Source organism: Carettochelys insculpta, chromosome 16, assembly GCF_033958435.1.
Source record: "Carettochelys insculpta isolate YL-2023 chromosome 16, ASM3395843v1, whole genome shotgun sequence".
NCBI classification, from domain to species: Eukaryota; Metazoa; Chordata; order Testudines; family Carettochelyidae; genus Carettochelys; species Carettochelys insculpta.
This window is the reverse complement of record NC_134152.1, coordinates 5,147,047-5,165,951: the sequence shown is the minus strand read 5'-3', so window position 1 is coordinate 5,165,951 and position 18,905 is coordinate 5,147,047. Positions and strand designations below refer to the sequence as shown.

The following is an 18,905-nucleotide window of genomic DNA, read 5'->3' as shown; positions in this document are numbered from 1 at the left end:
CCAGAAGTCCTGGGCTAAGGGCTGCTGCACACGGTGACCATAGAGCCCCGTAGGGGCTGGAGAGAGCGTCTCTCAACCCCTCAGCTCATGGCCGCCATGGCGGACCCCGCTATTTCGATGTTGCGGGATGCGGATCGTCTACACGTGCCCTACTTCGACGTTCAACGTCGAAGTAGGACGCTATTCCCATCTCCTGTTGGGGATAGTGACTTCGACGTCTCGCCGCCTTACGTCGATCTCAACTTCGAAATAGCGCTCGCCACGTGTAGACGTGGTGGGCGCTATTTCGAAGTTGGCGCGGCTACTTCAAAATAGCTGGCTCGTGTAGACGCAGCTATGGTGGAGTATGTGATCCCTGAGAAAAGGGGAACTGGGGGGATGCCCTGAAGATGCTCATCCTTTGACACTGAGCTTCATCTTCATCACAATACAGAGTATGACCACTACTACTGTTGTCAGTGACTTTGTTAGCCCACGTGGCTGTAGCTTGTGCTATGGGTGTGATGGTTTTAATTCTGCTGAGGAATCACGTGGGAGTCGACTTGTGGTTTCACATGATCAAAATCATGTTTTTTCACCTTACTTTTTTATAAGCCTAGGAAATCATACATAAAAATCTATAAACATTAAGAGAATACTCGGGTTGAAAAATCAAGCAATCAGAGGATAGGAAATACCAGTTAGGAATGCATAATGATATAGTTTCTAATTACAAGTATAAAATATTGTACCATACCTTTACATCATCAATACTTAAAAATATTCTTTCCTTTTCCACATCACTGTGTACTTGGAGTTCTGGGTTCTGGGTGGTGATTTTAATATCACCATCAAGACTGCTTCTGGGAGACTTGAGATTCTGGAAGCAAAAATACAGAACTACTCACTGGAGCTCCACTTACAGATACATTCCCTGTTCATAAACAACTAGCCATGAGGAATAGGATGTGTATAATGGAGGTTTTACTTAAAACATAGAAAATGTTTAGGGAAATAATCTTTGAAACAATAAATCACATTTAAACTTCAAAACTAGGCAGCAAAGAAAGAGACACTCATACTGTACAAGAATGAAGAACTTTGTATCTTTCTGTGCAAAGACCATGACACCATGACGTCTGCCAGTATTAAACCCCACAAAGAAGTGCCTGAATGTGCTTCAGGAGTCCTCTATAACTGCTGATAAATTCAACAAGAAGTCAATCCAAAGTGCTGCTGAACAAGAACCTTTATTGCTCTTTGTGACTTCTGCACTGTGACAGGACAGAACCTATATCACTTCTTCCACACCTTAGAATACCTGGCACACCTGATACTTACACCTGTTATCAGGATGCATCAAGACTGTCTTGGGTACTTCTGTGCATCAATCGATTCTAGAGGATGTTTGATATGTTCTCTATTACTTCAAGCAAGACATTGCCTTCTCTTAAGAGAAACACTCTGCACCAAAGGGGAGACCAGTGTAATCACTTTCTACAAGTGTTTTAGAAACTGAATAAATAAATTAATTATAAAAGTGTTCACACTTCTCTGGACCCCTATCCCAATATGTTAAAAATTACAACATAGACAAAGAACTGCCCATAAAACACCTCTATCTCAACTCACACCATCTGCAACAGGATTAACAAAGGCAAAATTTACATCACTCAGGGAGTGCCTTTTTCTACCCCTGAAAGACAAAAGTTTTATGGCTGAACAGTGAGGCAACAAAGACACACACAGTTAAGGGAAAGTCTACCTCTGGGAGAAAAGATTTCATTTGTCTCGGCAGATATAGATAGGGAAAAAACACTCCTGCTAGAGCTGCGACCTGCCCTGACCATCTAACAGCTATAAAAATATTGCTCAAGCTAGTACTCGAGGCTGCCTGACCTGATGGCTCTCCCTTCGTCTGCAACTGACTAAAGCTCTTAGTGTCAAAGAAACCAAAAAGATAAATGGAATTCCTAATACAGTTTGATCTGTCAGCAAGAGTACAGCGACTATAAGTGCTATACACTGAAAGGCATGCAGGTGGATGGTATAAGCAGCATAGGTATCAAACATGCCTCAAAATGTATTATTTTTACCAATTTAAGTTCTCTCTCTGCCATTTTGTTTGTTTGTGGCAAATAAGAATAACACTAATCCCACTATGCGTATTCTAACCCTTTGGCTTCCTCTCCAAGTGAAAGACAATTAGAATCAACGTACAACTTGTCTGGGAGCATCAGGTAAGCTAAAGTTCCAGTACACATTTACCAGGAAAGCAGTATGTTCCATATATTGTTAGATTCTCAAACCAAAGCCACTCTCTCCAGAATCATATTTTGGATTTTAACTAATTAAGGCTATATGCACACAAGCAATCTGTCCCAAGAGGGATTTACAAGAGTACAATTTAAGCAAGTGCTTTTTATTTAAACTTGTTCCTTTCATCCAAAAACTATTCAAAGAGCAGAGACCACACTCTTGGCTTATGTCTCCACCAGAGCCTTATTTCAAAACAAGCTATTCCATAAGAGCTATTCTGGAATAACTTATTTCGAAATGACACTGCAACACACAAAAATGCATTTGGAAATAGCACTTAGCTATTTCAAAATATAGTATCTACACATGCAGAGCCTATTTCAAAATAGACCCACTGGATGCACTATGGCTTGTTTTGAAACAGGCTTTATTCCCTTTCTTAACAGCACCTATTTCAAAATAGCTATTTGAAAATAAGTACTGTTTCTTGTAGAATGAGGTTTACCAACTTTGAAATCCCTCATTTGTTTTCCTCCTCCAAAAGGTAGTATGGCTGTAGGCCCTGTCTCCTTGGGGAATTACACGAACTATGCTAAACATAGTAACAGAGAGTAAGCCATGCTAGTCTATACACTATCAAAACAAAAAGCAGTCAAGTAGCACTTTAAAGACTAGCAAAATAGTTTATTAGGTGAGCTTTCATGGGACAGACATGCTAAACATGTGAGAGAAACTAAAGGATTGATAGTTAATTATCATAGTTAAGTGTAATAAGAAATTTTGGTGACCTAGTTACGTGGTCAAACTACTAAGCCTCAACCCTACCCTACGACAACTGCTTGACAGACAAGATTTGTGTGTTCAGTACATACTTACAACATTTGGGGCAAACCTAAACTTGATCTATACACTGTTGAATATTGCTCCTGGGTGAATTAACAATATGTTGATTAGAAACTCCCGGCGTTCAGATTTGAAAAATACCATTCAACATAAAAGTTGACCTGAAAAGATTCGAGTGTTTAAAATTAGTAAACTAATGCTCCTTGGGCTCACTAAAAATGGTTTATCCTACTTAAATTGTATTCAAATATTGGGTACACTGCTTATCAAACTGACAAATTTAGTTTGCTAGATTTCAACTTTAAAATCTAGCTGGTACCTCAACATTTTCATATGTCTTGTTATAGACTTTTACAGTGTTTGTTACTTTTTTTAGGTAAATACATTTCTCGCGCTTATATATACACAAGGGTATCTTTGGGGGGAAAGACCCTTATTCTATTCTATGAAAACATACAGCCAAGATTTTCGAGATAGTCAGGCTTCTAAATCCATATTGCCAGTTTTATTATAGCAGTCATGTGCGATGCTTACTCAAGCATGACAGGAAGGCAGCTAAAAAGAAGATTTATTTTTAAGAACTTGCATTTCGCAGGGAAATAAATCAAAGGGAAAGCCTTCATTTTGCCACCACCACAGAATCATAGAAATGTAGGCCTGGAAGCAAACTCATGTATGTCACCTTGCGATGCACATAAGAATATATATTTTCAACAGATGGATGGATAGATAGATAAAAGTAACCCTGCAATGAGGCAGGACCAAACATACCTTGACCTCTATATCTGTCAAGACAAGGTCTAGTAAAGAATTCCCATGTTGGCTGCAATACTCTTCGAGTTAAAAAATTGTTATTGATAATGTTTAGAAATACCAAGGATGTTTTGGTGCTGGGAGCATGAGATCTCTCACCTTGGACCAGATTGTAAGAAAAAACAAGCTTACCAGTAAAATAAGAGTTGTTCAACCACGCAAGGAAGACAGATGATCCTTGGTGGAAGTTTACTTCTTGAAAGAACATTCTGCCAGGGACAAGCAGACAACAGGAGAGTGTGCTGCCTTTTCAGAGCCAAAACACGAGATACCGCTCCATGATTGTATAGACTTCTGATGTCTATGGGCAAGGTGCATTGGTGATAGTTCATATTAGCACTCTGACTCTGCATTATGGAGTATCTCATAGCTAGCAAATTACTTCAGTGAACTTGGAAGAGTACTGCAAAAGAAGAAAGCCCAAGTGTCTTTTCTGAAAGACTTCCTGTTTCTCTGAAGAACCTCTTTTCTGAGAGACTCCCTGCCCCACAAGTGAAGAAAGACAGAAGGCAGAAGATTCTGGAAGTGAGTCAGTGCTTAGGTAACTGGGATAGTGTGGAGAGCTTTGATTATGTGGAACACTGGCCCTTCTGTGAAAAGAGAGGGGCTGCAAAATTAGGTGTCCTCCATCTCAGTAAAAGATGGACCAATCTCTTAGGAGACAAGGTGACTAGATAAGTCAGAAAAGGGTTAAATTAACAGCCAAAGGTCAGGGTAAAAAGGAGGAATCTCTGATTATTCAACCCAAAATGGAGAAGTTGAGAACAAAAAAAAAGGCTATGAAGAGAAGAAATTCTTGAATTATCTATGCAAGAATGCTAGGAGCCTCAGTAAAAACCAGGAGGAATTGAAATTGCTCATTTAGGAGCATAAATGCAATATAGCTGGTATTATTAAAATCTGGTGTGATGCAAAGTAAAAATCAGCGGTTATCTACCATTCTAGCTAGGAAAGATTAAATGGGTCAAAAGAGTGGGGAAGTGGCACTCAACGTCAAAAACGGCATTACCGTTTCTGAGTCACTGATAGCCCAGAAGAAAATGATTGTAAGTGCTTATAGATCGATGCCATATCTGAAAAAACACAAGATGGGGTACTAATTGGTATCTGCTGCAAACCAGCAGATCACACTATAGACCAGGATGAATACCTCCTTACACATCTATTGAGAACGAGGCATATTTAGTTTCTGATGGAAACCTGCTGTGAATTTTAAGTCTATTTTAATAACATTTAACGATGTAAGCATATGTAGAACTATACATATATAAAAAATATCAAGGTAATCATGTTTATGTGAAAAAATAAAATAGAAAGTAACTAATAAGCTAGAAAAGACCAGTTCAAACAAGCATTAAACCTGTACTAACTGAGGAGGAGATTTAATGTGGAATTAAGAGACTAATGCATATGCATAAGGAAATAATAAAATTATAAATAAATCTGTGAAACAAAGGGAGGTTGAAGTCATCGTGAGTGGTGCTTGAAGCAGCTCTGATGAAATCATCCTGATGAGATTCCGACTTGTGAGTAACTCATCGCTATTTGCTGAATGTTTCACCTTAATAAAGATTTCATAGATCCATGAAAATAAATAAATCCAACAGCAACTATCTAGAATGTGTAAGGGGGAAAATGGTGTGATCACAGGAGACCTCAATTTGTGTGATATAAGATGGAGGTCTCATAATGCCACTAATAATATATCCTGGAATTCCTACACAGCTAATTTTCTCCTTATAATACTTAAGAGTTCTTGTTATTAGCCTTTATTTGTGCAACATCATAATAAACAGTTTTAAACTAATCAGGATTTTGCTTCTGTAGAAGGCTTCTGACTTATGACAGCTGGAATTTAATTGATTTTTGAAATAACTATATTTTAAAGTTTGTGTTTGTTTGTCTATACATATCCATAAACACACACACACACACACACACACACACACACCTGGCTAAACTATGGTTAAACATGGTTGCCATGATTAGCAATAGGTAGCTTTGTATCATACAAAGACTGTGAATTTAGGATCCTGCTTTTATACAGCTAAAAGTTTTTTCCCTGATTTTTAAAACTTTGTGTCTGTCTTTCTTAAAATTCAATTACAATGACAATTGGCAGGGTGGGGAAAGACAATGAGCTATATGTTTACATTAATGCCCTGTCCCTATCTCTGGCACTTTTATAGGCTTTTGTTTTTTTGTTTTAAACTGGAGTGTAAAACATTTTATTCATTTACTTTGGCAGACTCAAATGTTTTCCAGCAATACCCACAACAGCAACAAGAAAGATTGCAGAAAACGGCCTTAAAAAGGGGCAAAGTTAGCTTTACAAGAATCCCTGTAGCTTCCAAGGGCAGCAAGGCTGGGGGCAAGCAGAGAGCACACCACAGATGAGATAACTCTGATTCTGAACAGCTCAACATATCTAGAGCCTTTATTGCACATAAGCTTGTAGAGACCAGACCACCTGAACACTTCATAGGGTCAAATGTCTGGAGTTGCTTTATTGATGAACATCTTTATTACATGCACAACAAGACAGGTCTGGATATGTTAAACCATGTTAGGTGCACATCTGGACACGTCTGACTTTTTCTTGTTTACAAACTGCACCACCATGTGGACGTTTTCTGGTAAATCATTTGTATACAATTTTAAAATCTGATCAAAAGATAAGCTCTCACCACATTTCTTTAAATGAAATATACAGTGATATCCACAGGTTGTAGATAGTAAGGGGCAGTTTTTTTTTGTTTAAAAAAAAAAGTCGGCATTCAGCTGCTACCTGCCCTCCCCTGCTAATGCCACAGCTGGGGCTGCTGAGGTGCCTGTACTCAGTACTGGCAAGTACTGGCATAAAAAAAACACTGGTAAGGAGGCCTGTAGCTGTCTCTGGTTTTTAAAAAGTTAAGAAAGGTTCAGTAAAAAAGTTACTGCTTGGGGGAAAATACATAGGAGTCAAAGAACTTGCCTGGACCATATTTTGGTAAGCATAGGGCTAGCCAGTGTTTCCTGGGGAAACTGTGGGGATGTGGCCTTGTCTAAAAATAGCATTAAACACTTTTGCCACCTCTTCTCCAATCTTATTCTTTAGGAATACTCCACAGACCTATTTAGGGAATATCTAGACTACCCGGAAGGATGAGCCACTCGTGGTTGATCTTCTGGAGTTCAATTTTGCGTGCCAGGTAGAGATGCGCAAAAATCAAACCCTCTGGGGTTGGCAGTGGGCCCCTGTACTCCTTCCTATCACAAGGAGTAAGGGAGGTTGATGGGACAAACTCTCCCATCGATCTCCCTCTGTATGGGTGGCCAGGTAAGTCAATTTTAGCTACCCAACTGTCCTAGCTAGAATTGAGTATCTGCAGTCAACTTACCTGTGTAGTGTAGGTCAAGCCTTCGACAAAATGTCAATTTCTTTAAATGAAATATACAGTGATATCCAGAGGTTATAGATAGTAAGGGGCAATTCTTTTTTTGCTTTTTTTTTTTAAAAATACTCAGCTGCTCCCTGCCCTCCCCAGCTAATCCCACAGCTGGGGCTGCTGAGGTGCTGGTACTCAGTACCAGCAAATACAAAATGTCTAAGGCTGTTAAAATACGCTTAAAATCATCAGTGTGTTTAGAATTGGGGCTACATTGCTCAAACCTGCCTGTCATTGCACATCCACATTAGGCATACTATTTTATTTCTTTTACAGTAAAATTTTGATGGTTTGTGTGAAGTGTAAGCATCTTGACCTGTAAACCAAACTGCAACTTGCTCACTGGTCAGAGTTTTACCACATTTTTATTAGCAGTCTCCTACAAGGAAAGTAGCACCCAAAACTCCCAACCTTCCCGGGAGAGTAATAAATTTTGTTTAGCAATCCCACCATTTCAGATCCGCCTTTTATATACGCAAGTATTAAAGTAAGAAAACACAAATTTGGGATTTTTTGTTTTATTTATATAGAGCAAGGCTCCATATTTCACATTAATTCTCAAAAGCAGTGCCCTAATAACTCTAGAGGTGTGTCTACACTACCTCCCTACTTTGAAGGGAGGATGGTAAGTAAGGTGTCGGGAGATTGTTAATGAAGTGCTGCGCTGCATATGCAGCACCTCATCAAGCTGATTCTCCCCCACGGCAACTCCAAAGTTTTAAACTTCGAAGTGACGGCTTGCGTGTAGCCGCAGCTTACCCGACAGTACTGTGACGTGCCTGGGACTTCGACGTTGCCCAGGCACTTCAAAGCACCGGTGAGTTAGCCGTGGCTACACGCAAGCCGGCACTTCGAAGTTTAAAACTTTGGAGTTGCCGTGGGGAAGAATCAGCTTCATGAAGTGCTGCATATGCAGCATAGCACTTCATTAATAATCTCCCAACACCCTAATTACCATCCTCCCTTTGAGGTAGAGAGGTTGTGTAGACAAGCCCTAGGTGTGGCAGCTCATAGCCTTGGTACATCTGGACTTACTTCATCAGTTATGAAAGTTAACAAAAAAAAAAAAAAGGTTGTGTGCACCTTACCATCTCTTTTGTTACAAATCAAGCACTGATAGCTGGATCAGTCACATTAAAAAAAAAAAAATCACAAAAAATAGTCAAGTTGCTTCCAGTCCTGAAGGACCAATTACTAACCACCAATTGATCAATCTCCATCTTAGATTTCATATTAAAGACAATGGCTGTAGGGTTTACAAGCAAAGAAAGAAATGAGACTGTTATTACAAGGTTAAAGTTGGTACTCATATATATACACAAACGAATTACAGTCTAGTTGCAAAAAAGCTGACAGAGCTGTAGTGATCTGTCAGCTCTGAATGTCTCTTACTGACAACCAAGGCTGATCCTACGATCTTTGTTTTGTAGTTCAGGCTCTACAAGTGTCCAAACAGTAGAAGATAAAAAAAATCTTTTCTTCTGTTTTTCTTTTCTTTTTCTGGAATTCAAGTGGATAGGACAAGCCCTTTTGCCTCTTGCTGGCATTAGGGGGCAATTAAAATATTTGTATTGTGATGTACCACAATGTCCCTTTTAGTTTTGATATTTCTTGTTAAAGGGCAGTACATGATCCCTCCTAAATCAATTCAGAGCAAACATGTTTTATACATAAAAACAAAAACTTAAATATTACTTTGCAGCCTGTGATAAATATATGGTAAATCAGATACACATGAAGCAACTGACAAGAATTTTTTAATGTTTAAACACCAAATATATTGTTATAAATTTAACACCCATTGTAACCATACTAGCACACAGATGATGAAGACTGGTTTCCAGAGATTAATTTGTTAGTACTCAGCTGAAGTCTAAAGGCAAGAACTCAGAGCTGGCAAAGGCAAGGAGCCCTAGGTTGGCTAATGACACAACTTTCGTTTCAAAAAATGAATAAAGATTATATTTTTCTTTAAAGAGGCTTGTTGACATGTTTATGTTTTAAAATGTATCTCCTTAGTGCAGTTTTAAAATTTTTCTGACATTTTTCCTTTATCATTTTGTGCTTATCTGCTTTATTTTGTAAATTAGCTAAAAATCCTTAAAATTATTTTTCTCCAAAAGTGTGTAAAAGCATCTATTTTCTTCTAACCTTAATACGTAAAAAGCCACATATACAAATCCCCCTAAGTACCTCATTTTTTTTCCCCCCAAAATGACCAGATACACTAAATGCATATATGTCCAAATAGGCCACAGGGGATGGGATAAATCAAAAGGACTGCAGAAACTGCCAAAATCATATAGTGAAGAATGATAAAGTTCTTAACTGCTAACACATTTACCAATGATAAAGTTTGCTATTCATCCAAAAACTGGGAGAATGGTAAATAGTAAAGAGGACAGGCCACAAATTCAGAGCAACATAAATCATTTGGTAAATTGGTAACCCTAAAATCCACAAACCTGGAAACCTAGGATGCCCTATCATTTCAGGTATTGGCACCCTTACTACCAGACCGTCCAGCTATGTAGACTCCCTTCTCAAACTCTATGCCACCAGCACCCCTAGCTATCTCTGAGATACCACTGGCTTCCTGAGGAAAATACAAAACATTGGAAACCTTCCTGACAATTCCATCCTTGCCACCATGGATGTAGAGACCCTCAACACCAATATTCCACATGAAGATGGACTACAAGCTACCAGGAATACCATTCTTGATGTTACCACAGCAAATCTGGTTGCTGACGTACGTAACTTTGTTCTCACCCACAAACATTTCCATTCTGGGGACAATTTATACCTCCAGATTAGTGGCACTGCTATGGGCACCCACATGGGCCCATAGTACACTAACATTTTTACAGCCGACTTAGAACAATGATTCCTCAGCTCTCCTCCCATAACCCCTCCTCTACTTACGCTACATCAATGACATCTTTATCATTTGAACTCACGGTAAAGAGTCTCTGGAAGAATTCCACAAAGATTTTAACAACCTACATCTTACCACCAATCTCAGCCTGACTACTCCACACGGGAAATACATTTCCTGGATACCACTGTACAAATCACTGATGGCCACATTGACACCACCCTCTACCGGAAACCCACTGACTGCTACACTTACCTACATGCCTCCAGTTTCCATCAAGCTCACACCATACAATCCATCGTTTACAGTCAAGCTCTTAGATACAATCACATCTGCTCTGATTCTACTGCCAGAGGCTGAAAACTACAAGACCTCTACCAAGCTGAAAAACTGGTAAAACTGAATTACCCACCAGGAGCAGTAAACAAACACATTGACAGGGCAAGACGAATACCCAGAAACCAGCTACTTCAAGATAGGCCCAAGAAGATCAACAACAGAACACCACTTGTCATCACCTATAGCCCCCAACTCAAACCCCTGCAATACATTATTAAAAATCTACAACCTATTCTGGATCAGGATGCTACACTCCAGAAGGCTCTAGGTGACAGGCCTGTCTTTTCCTATAGGCAACCTTCAAACCTGAGAAAGATTCTCACCAGCAATCACAGACTACACCACAGTAATATGAATCCTGGAACTTTTCCTTGCAACTAACCCTGCTGCCAACTTTGTCCACATATTTGTTCTGGGGATACCATCACTGGACCTAGCCATGTTAATTACAAGATCAAAGACACATTCTCGTGCACTTTCAGCAACATTATATATGGTATTATGTGCCAACAATGCCCTGACGCTATGTACATTGGACAGACTGGGCAAAACCTTCGCCAAAGAATAAATGGACACAGAGCAGACATCAAGAAACTAAATACACACAAGTCTGTCAGTGAACACTTCAGTGGAGTGGGCCATTCTGTTAAACACCTGCGAATTTGTGTTCTGCAACACAGAGAATTTAATGACAGATTAGAGCATGAGATTTCTGAGTTCAGAGTACATATTCAAATTCAACACATTAACATGTGGTATGAACAGAGACATCAACTTCCTCACACATTGCAAGGACTGCTTCCCCTCCTTTGATGCTTGTAATTCTCAGACAGGACAATTAGCATCCCCCCACCTCTCACCCGCTTCCTTCTACCCTATTTGATTTGTCAGTTTTTATTGCTATTTTTTTTTCTTTTTGGTCCTCTGTACTTATATATGCCAGTCTGTACTGGAAATGAAATTGATCTGAAGAAGTGGTTCTGTCCCATGGAAGCTCACCAGTGAATAAATCATTTTGTTAGTCTTTAAAGTGCCACACTTCTGATGCTTTGTTTTGTTGGAGTACAGACTAACATGGCTACCTCTCTGTTACCATGGTGCAAACAAAATTTTTTTAATATGTCTTAATATTAAAGGGTTATCTTAATAAAAGGGTTGGACAAATACTGGCTGAAAGGCTGGATCTGGTCCATCACGGTTAGGGTTAGGGTTAGGGTTAGCCCCTTGTGGGCCCCCATCTCTATATTTACCTGCACCTCCTCAAGTATTGGGAAATCGCAGCTCTCATTGGCTGTGGATTGCCATTCACAGCCAATGGGAGCAGCAGAAAGTGGTGTCCCAGTTCGTGCTGCTTCCCACCGCTCCCATTAGCCCCTGGATGGAAAGGGCATGAGAGCACTTAAGGCATAGGCAGGCCCCAAAAAAACCACACTGTTAGCCCAATCCAATCTCAAGTGCGGGGAAGATATGCACCAAGAGTGGAATCTCTGTGGATAGCCACCCTAAAGACTGAAAGCTTTCCCTCAGCAGAAACTTTAATTCTGCTCTGCTGTAACACCATACAAAAGGCATACAATTCTGATAAAATTATTTTAATCTTGCAGACTGCAATTAGAGTAAACCATTGCTTTTTAAATGACACATTATGGGTGTATCTACACTAGCCGGCTACTTCAAAGTAGCTAGCACAATGTCGAAATAGCACGCATCGCATCTACACGCACCTTGTGCTATTTCGACCCTGAAATCGATGTTAGGCGGCGAGACATCGAAATCGCTATTCCTATCTGAAGATGGGAACAGCACCCTACTTCGACGTTCAACATCGAAGTAGGGCATGTGTAGATGATCCGCGTCTTGCTACGTCAAAATAGCAGGGTCCTCCATGGTGGCCATCAGCTGAGGGGTTGAGAGATGCTCTGTCCAGCCCCTGCGGGGCTCTATGGTTGCTGCATGCAGCAGCCCTTAGCCCAGGGCTTCTGGCTGCTGCTGCTGCAGCTGGGGGTCCATGCTGCATGCATGGGGTCTACAACCAGTTGTTGGCTCTGTGGATCTCATGCTGTGCAGTCCAAGTGTGTCTGGGAGGGGCCCTTTAAGGGAGTGGCTTGGGGTTTTGCTGGCCCCTTATTTCGACAGGGAGTGCTTATGAGTGTGGACGCGTTGCATTTCCTTCTGGGGCGGCTCCTTTCGATGTTCTGCGTCACTACTTTGACGTTGAACGTCGATGGCACCAGCCCCAGAGGACGTGTAGACAATACGCGTCGAAGTAGCCTATTTTGATGTTCTTATGTCGAAATAGGCTACTTCGATGTAGTGTGGTAGTGTAGACGTAGGCTACATGTTTTCATTTTTGATCTCTCTGGTGTAAATTTTAACCGCTCCCAGATACTCGAGTTATCCATATACAGCATAATGGGTTTGCTTGAATTAGTGAGTACTGATATTCAGCTGCCAAAACTGCAATGACTGAGCCTTTAATTTAGATTCAAGTTTGATGCCACAGCAGGAGTCAGTTTGTACCTGGGAATAATTAGTATGATTGTCGTTTGTCTCCATGTTCAAGCTTTCATAAGGTTCAAAATCATCAGGGTACTCAGGAGGAGGTGAAATGCACAGTCTAGAGCCACTTTCTGTTTTAATCTGCACAGGTTGCTATAAAAAGAAACAAATAAATCACATCTTTCTTCTGTTCTTAGCATACTAATTATGTAGATATCAAATTCTTCATAGTGTGCAATATCCACGCATATTAGATATAAACTGTCTGATGTAACTGGAAAAATATTCCTTCCATAAGTTTAAAGGCATACCACCAACTTCCAAATACTTTCTCTTCTGATACTCTATCTACTGTTGGTACAAATATTAGCAATGGCTGCATTTGCACTAGAGGGCTGAATCAATCGGACTGCACCAGTGTCAAGGAGGAGGATGAAAAAATTAGAGAGGGTACAGAAACATGCACCGAGGTATGAATTGAGGTTGGGAAATCAGACTTTAGAGTGACAGACTTAAAATGCACAATCTATTTAGTTCACTCAAGAGAAGATTAGGTGGTGATTTGGTCATTCTATACAAATACGTAGAAGTGGATTTACCCTTAAACACAAATATGCGGTGGTATGGGGCCCAACAACAGCATAGCAGGGCTCAGGCAGGCCGAGGCCAGTGGCCCTATGCTGCTCTTGGATGTGGCTGGCTGCTGGTATGCCTCTACGAGCCCTTAGTTGGGAGGATGGCAGCTTTGCACACACTGCCCTCACCCCGGGCTGTACACAGAGATCCGCTGTTCCCCCTTCCTCCGACGGGTTTGCAGAGACATGCCAGCAGCAGCTCAGCAAAGCTAAGTTGGCTCTTCATCTGCTCTGCCTCCCTCCTTCCAGGCTACACCACCCACAGAAGCAAATGGCATTTTCCAGTGGCCTCTATCAGGCTTCTCCATGTGTTGCTCACTATCCAGCTCCCATTGGCCTGGAACTGCAGTCAAGCTAAGGGCGGGGGTGCCACCTGTGGGCTATGGTGCAAAAGAGATCACTCCTCTCATGGCCATTCAGGCACAGGAGGGCTAGCCAACCCCCTTCCCCGATACACACTGCAGGTCATGCCCATTCCCTGCTCTGCTCATGACCTGCTCCCTGGCTCTCTCCCCAACCAGTCTGGCTGGGGATTACCAGGATAGGGGATAGCAGCAGCAACAGGCAGAAGCAGCAGCAGCAGGTTGCCGCCTCTCAGCCCAGCTGTCACCCACAGTGTGAGCAGCAGTCTGCTCTGCTCCACTGTGCCCTGCCAGCCCACTGAGCATTGTTTCTCTGCTGGGAACTGGGAGCGGAGGCCACTTTCCACTGCCATGGAGAAGCAGGGCTCAGCGGGACAGGAGGCTGTGGCAGAGTGGAGTGGAGCAGGCTGCCGCTCACGCCACATGGTGACCGCATGGGGTGGGGGAAGGTTGAGGGGTGCCAACCCCTGCTACTGCTGCCACTTGCCCCCACTCTGCCCCAGATAATCCTCCCCACTCCCATCCATAGGACAGCTGGGGCAGCTGCTGCGGGGCCCCCAAAAGTGCAGGGCCTGAGGTGGCTGCCTGACCTCATCCTACGGGTAGGACAGCTCTGCCTCCCCTCCCCATCCCTAGGAAGCCCTGCTAAAGGAGTGTACCAGTTGCTTTGGGAGCCATGCCACCCAAAGTGAGTGCCACTCTCATGATGCCTCCCATACCCCAGCCCCAGCCCAGACCCTACACACTCTAACCCACTGCCTAGCCCACAGCCTGTAACCCAAACTCCCTCCCAAAGCCTGCCTCCCTGCTTCAATCAAGGTACCTCACTTTGTTTTCATTTATTTCCTATTACTTATAATATAGCAAGTGGAAGTAATGAAAAATGGGTGGGGAGGGCCGTGTCGAGGGGAGGGAGAGGGAGCTGAAAATGAAGCTGAGCACAGGCCCCCACTACCTCTAAACCTGCCACTGCCTACAAGGGACAATGGGGAAGAGATGTTTGATAGCAGAGGATTCTAAGTTGGCAGACAGATAAGGTCAGACAATCCAACGGCTGGAAGTTACAGGTAGACCAGGGGTCTGGAGCCACATGCAGCTCTTTAAGGAGCCACTTGTGACCCTGAGCACTGCCACCACTGACTCCTCTTGTGGTTCTAGAGGCTGCTGCTGCTGCTTAAACAAAAATCTAAATTCAGTTGCCTGCTGTTAAGTCAACTGAATTTACGTTTTTGTTTAAACGGCAGCAGCCAGTTGTGGAAGAGAGCCTGGAAGCAACAGCTAGCTGGGCAGAGAACCACCCCAGGTGGGGTAAGTCTAACTCGGCAGGAAAGCTGGTGGAAGGGTGACCGAGCCTGCCTCTGGTAGAGCTGCACAGCCACACCGAGGAAGAGATGGTGGGGAGCAGCAGGGGGAGGTGGCAGCAGCGGCCACTGCTGCAGAACTGTGCACACTGACGCAAGTTAAGTCTGCGGGTGGTGGGGGAAGGTTGGGGCTCAGAGGGGTTAAGCCTGGGAGCAGGCAGGGTGGGGGGAGGTTGGGGTTCAGGAGAGTTAACCCTGGGGATCGGAGGCGTGTCTGCAGGATGGGAAGTAAAGCCTGGAGATGGGGGTAACTTAACTTTCTAACGGGTACAAATCATTGTGTGTGCGCTGTTCTTAAAATAGAGATGATAAAAAGCACAGTTTGAGGTTATTTATTAAAGACTGTGTCGTATTCACGTGCATTGCGGCTCTTAAAGGATTGATTTTGTAACTGAATTTGAAAAAAATGGATCTTCTTGCAGTTTTGGTTGCAGACCCCTGAGTTACACAAATTCAGATTAGACACAAAATACAAATGCTTAACAGTGAGAGTAATCAACAATCAAAGCAGTTGTGTAGGGATGCAATGGATTCTCTCTACCTTCACTTTACTTTTAAAGATCATTTGACCTCACAAGAGAAAAGCAGGTTCCAGAAAAGAAAGTAATGGAACAGAATGCTACAAACCTGCTAGTACTGGACTGATACAGGAGGTACTCGTGGCTTGTTTTTTTGTTCATTTGTTTTGGTAGTTAGGTTTGTTTAACAACTTAAAGCTAAACTTACAACCATTTATCTCATTTCTCTTACTAGCCATTTTAGAGGAAAAGCCTATCAAGTCTCTAGATCAGAGAAACTAAATAGGCTGAAGGTTTCCCTGTACGTATCGTCAAATAATAAAATAATTTTAAAAATTATGGGCCAAACGTGCAAAGGTGATTGACAGATACAAAGTCTGGTAATAAGTGAGAAACAGGATAGAAACACACAATGATGATGGCAAAAAATGATACTAAAGACACTGGGCTGCTAGAATCAAGCCAGTCTCAATAGTCTGGATCTATTTGTCATTTCCTCTGGACCCTATGTAAGTGGAAAAAACGTACAAGTGACTCCCTCATGTCTAGCCTCCTCAAAAGGAGTAAAGGGATTTCGAAGTACCCGGGGCACTTGGAAGTACCAGCAGGTGAGCTGCAGCCAGACACGAGCCGGTACTTCAAAGTTTAAAACTTCAAAGTTGCTGCAGAGGGGAATTTGCTTAATGAAGTACTGCATATGCAGCGCAGCACTTCATTGATAAACTCCCAACACCCTACTTACTATCCTCCCTTTGAAGTAGGGAGGTAGTGTAGACAAGCCCTGTGAGTTTGATTCAGCATATCTCTACCAGATGTGTTAAATCAAACTCTGGGCGATCGACCGTTGTGGTGTTGATCTTCCTGCAAATGAAGACGTAGCCAGAATCTGATCCTGTTACCATCAGTGATTAAAACTCCCATGATTTTTTCCAATAATACCGTTTTTTCCTTTTGAGTAAACAAGAGCTGGGCTGACAACCACTATCCTCCCATGAAAGCAATGAACTCCTGTGGCACTTCATAGACTAACAGATTTTTACAGCATAAGCTTTCGTGGGCAAATACTCGCTTCATCAGATGCATTTAAAGTGGGTCTTTGCCCACAAAAGCTGATCCTCCAAAAAATGTGTTAGTCTATAAAGTGCCACAGGACTTCATTCTTTTTGTGGATACAGACTAACATGGCTACCCCTCTGATACTTATATTCTCGCACAGCAAAGAAATATCCACTACCAGCAGTCCTCAGATTTACAACACAAATGGTTCCTGAAAATTGTATCGTAAATTGAAACATTGTAACTTGGAACCCCAATCCACTCCACTGTGGGACCATGCAGTGTCATAAAGTCAAAAAACAATATTGTAAAGTAGAATCAGAGTGTCAATTCATGTCCTAAGCGCCTTTAACCAGAAGTTGAACATCATAAATTGAGTACATGCTACTATTTCTCTTTAATTCAGTAATGTAAGAGCTTCCTACTGATCAGTGCTCAGGCTAAACGGACTGCACAGCTTCTCCCTGTGTAACACTGCGGGACTAGCGGCTTTAGTGAGGCTCAGGATAGGGCCTCCCAACAAATGTGTTGCTGCCCCAAAACAACTCAAAGATGCATTCTCCCGTCATGCCATACCTGATGCCATCCTTTACGCTGGATTTTGCTTGGTGCGGTCTGTGTGCTGCGTCCTTGCAGTTTTACTTCTTTTAGTTGGGCTGCTGCACCAAAATCTGAAACAGGAGTAAGGAGCAATCGAACAGATAACACATAGTCTGCGTCTACACGAGCAAGTTCTTTTGAAAGATTTTTCCAAAGAAGGGGGCTCTTTCAAGAGAGCCAATGGAGCATCTACACACAAAAAGCATTCTTTAGAATGTAAATTGAAAGAATGTGGTGCTCCTTTTGAAGTTATTTTTCCTTTCCCATTTCAGGAAGAGTGCCCCCTTTCGAAAGGAAACGTGCGTAGACACTCTGCAGTACGCTGCTTTTGAAAGAACAGTCTTCATTTTTGACCCCTGACCTGTTCTTTTGAAAGAGTGGGGGCTGTGTGGACGTTCTATTTCAAAAGAGCAGATCACTCTTTTGATCTGCTTTTTTGTGTGGGGGCGCACTCTTTCGAAAGAAGCTCTTCCAGCAGAAGAGCTTCTTTCGAAAGATCTCTGTAGTGTAGACTTAGCCATATAAGGTGTGGAGCTCTTTCAGAAAGTTTATAAGGCTCCCAAGTTCTGAGGTACTTTTTTTTATTTTAATGTCCCATAAAAAGTTACAAAAGTGTGATGCTCCCTGGGGGTAGACAGGTTTCTGAGGAACTTCACTACCACCAACCCTTAGCATCAATGAACTTGTCTGTGCCTACCCCTATTCCATTCCTGGCCAGCACTGGCTGCAAGCACTATTTCAAAATAGCAACAAAGGGTCCTGTGGCACCTTATAGACTAACAGAAAAGTTTCGAGCATGAGCTTTCGTGATGAAGTGAGTCTGTGCTCACGAAAACTCATGCTCAAAACTTTTCTGCTAGTCTATAAGGTGCCACAGGACCCTTCATTGCTGTTACAGATCCAGACTAACACGGCTACCAAAATTAGTGATATTAAGACACAGGGGCTATGTCTACACTAGCCCCCCCACTTTCAAAAGGGGGGTGCTAATAAGATACTTTGGGATATGCTAATAAGGTGCTGCAATGAATATGCAGCACGTCATTAGCATAACGGCAGCCACAGCATTTCTAGGGTGCTGCGTTAGATCGCACGCAGCTCATCTACACGGGGTCCTTTTTGAAAGGACCCCGCACACTTAGAAATTGCCTTATTCCTATAACCAAATAGGAATAAGGGGATTTCGAAGTGTGCGGGGTCCTTTCAGAAAGGACCCCATGTAGACGAGCCGCATGCGATCGAAAGCAGCACTCTTGAAGTGCTGTGGCCAGTGTTATACTAATGAGGTGCTGCATATTCATTGCAGTGCCTCATTAGCATACCCCAAAGTGTATC

At 42.2% G+C, this 18,905-nt stretch overlaps 1 protein-coding gene across 3 annotated transcripts in view; it reads right to left on the bottom strand.

Annotated features, from left to right (window-relative positions):
- The window catches only part of KATNIP (katanin interacting protein), a 119,792-nt gene that overhangs the window by 92,044 nt on the left and 8,843 nt on the right, over nucleotides 1-18,905 (bottom strand). For all 3 annotated transcript variants that reach the window (XM_075010939.1, XM_075010940.1, XM_075010941.1), the window contains exons 4-6: nucleotides 17,547-17,641; nucleotides 13,060-13,191; nucleotides 737-859 (exon numbers count right to left, since the gene is read on the bottom strand). In XM_075010939.1, the coding sequence (XP_074867040.1) occupies nucleotides 737-859; nucleotides 13,060-13,191; nucleotides 17,547-17,641 (350 nt within the window). The remainder of the gene's footprint in view (nucleotides 1-736; nucleotides 860-13,059; nucleotides 13,192-17,546; nucleotides 17,642-18,905) is intronic.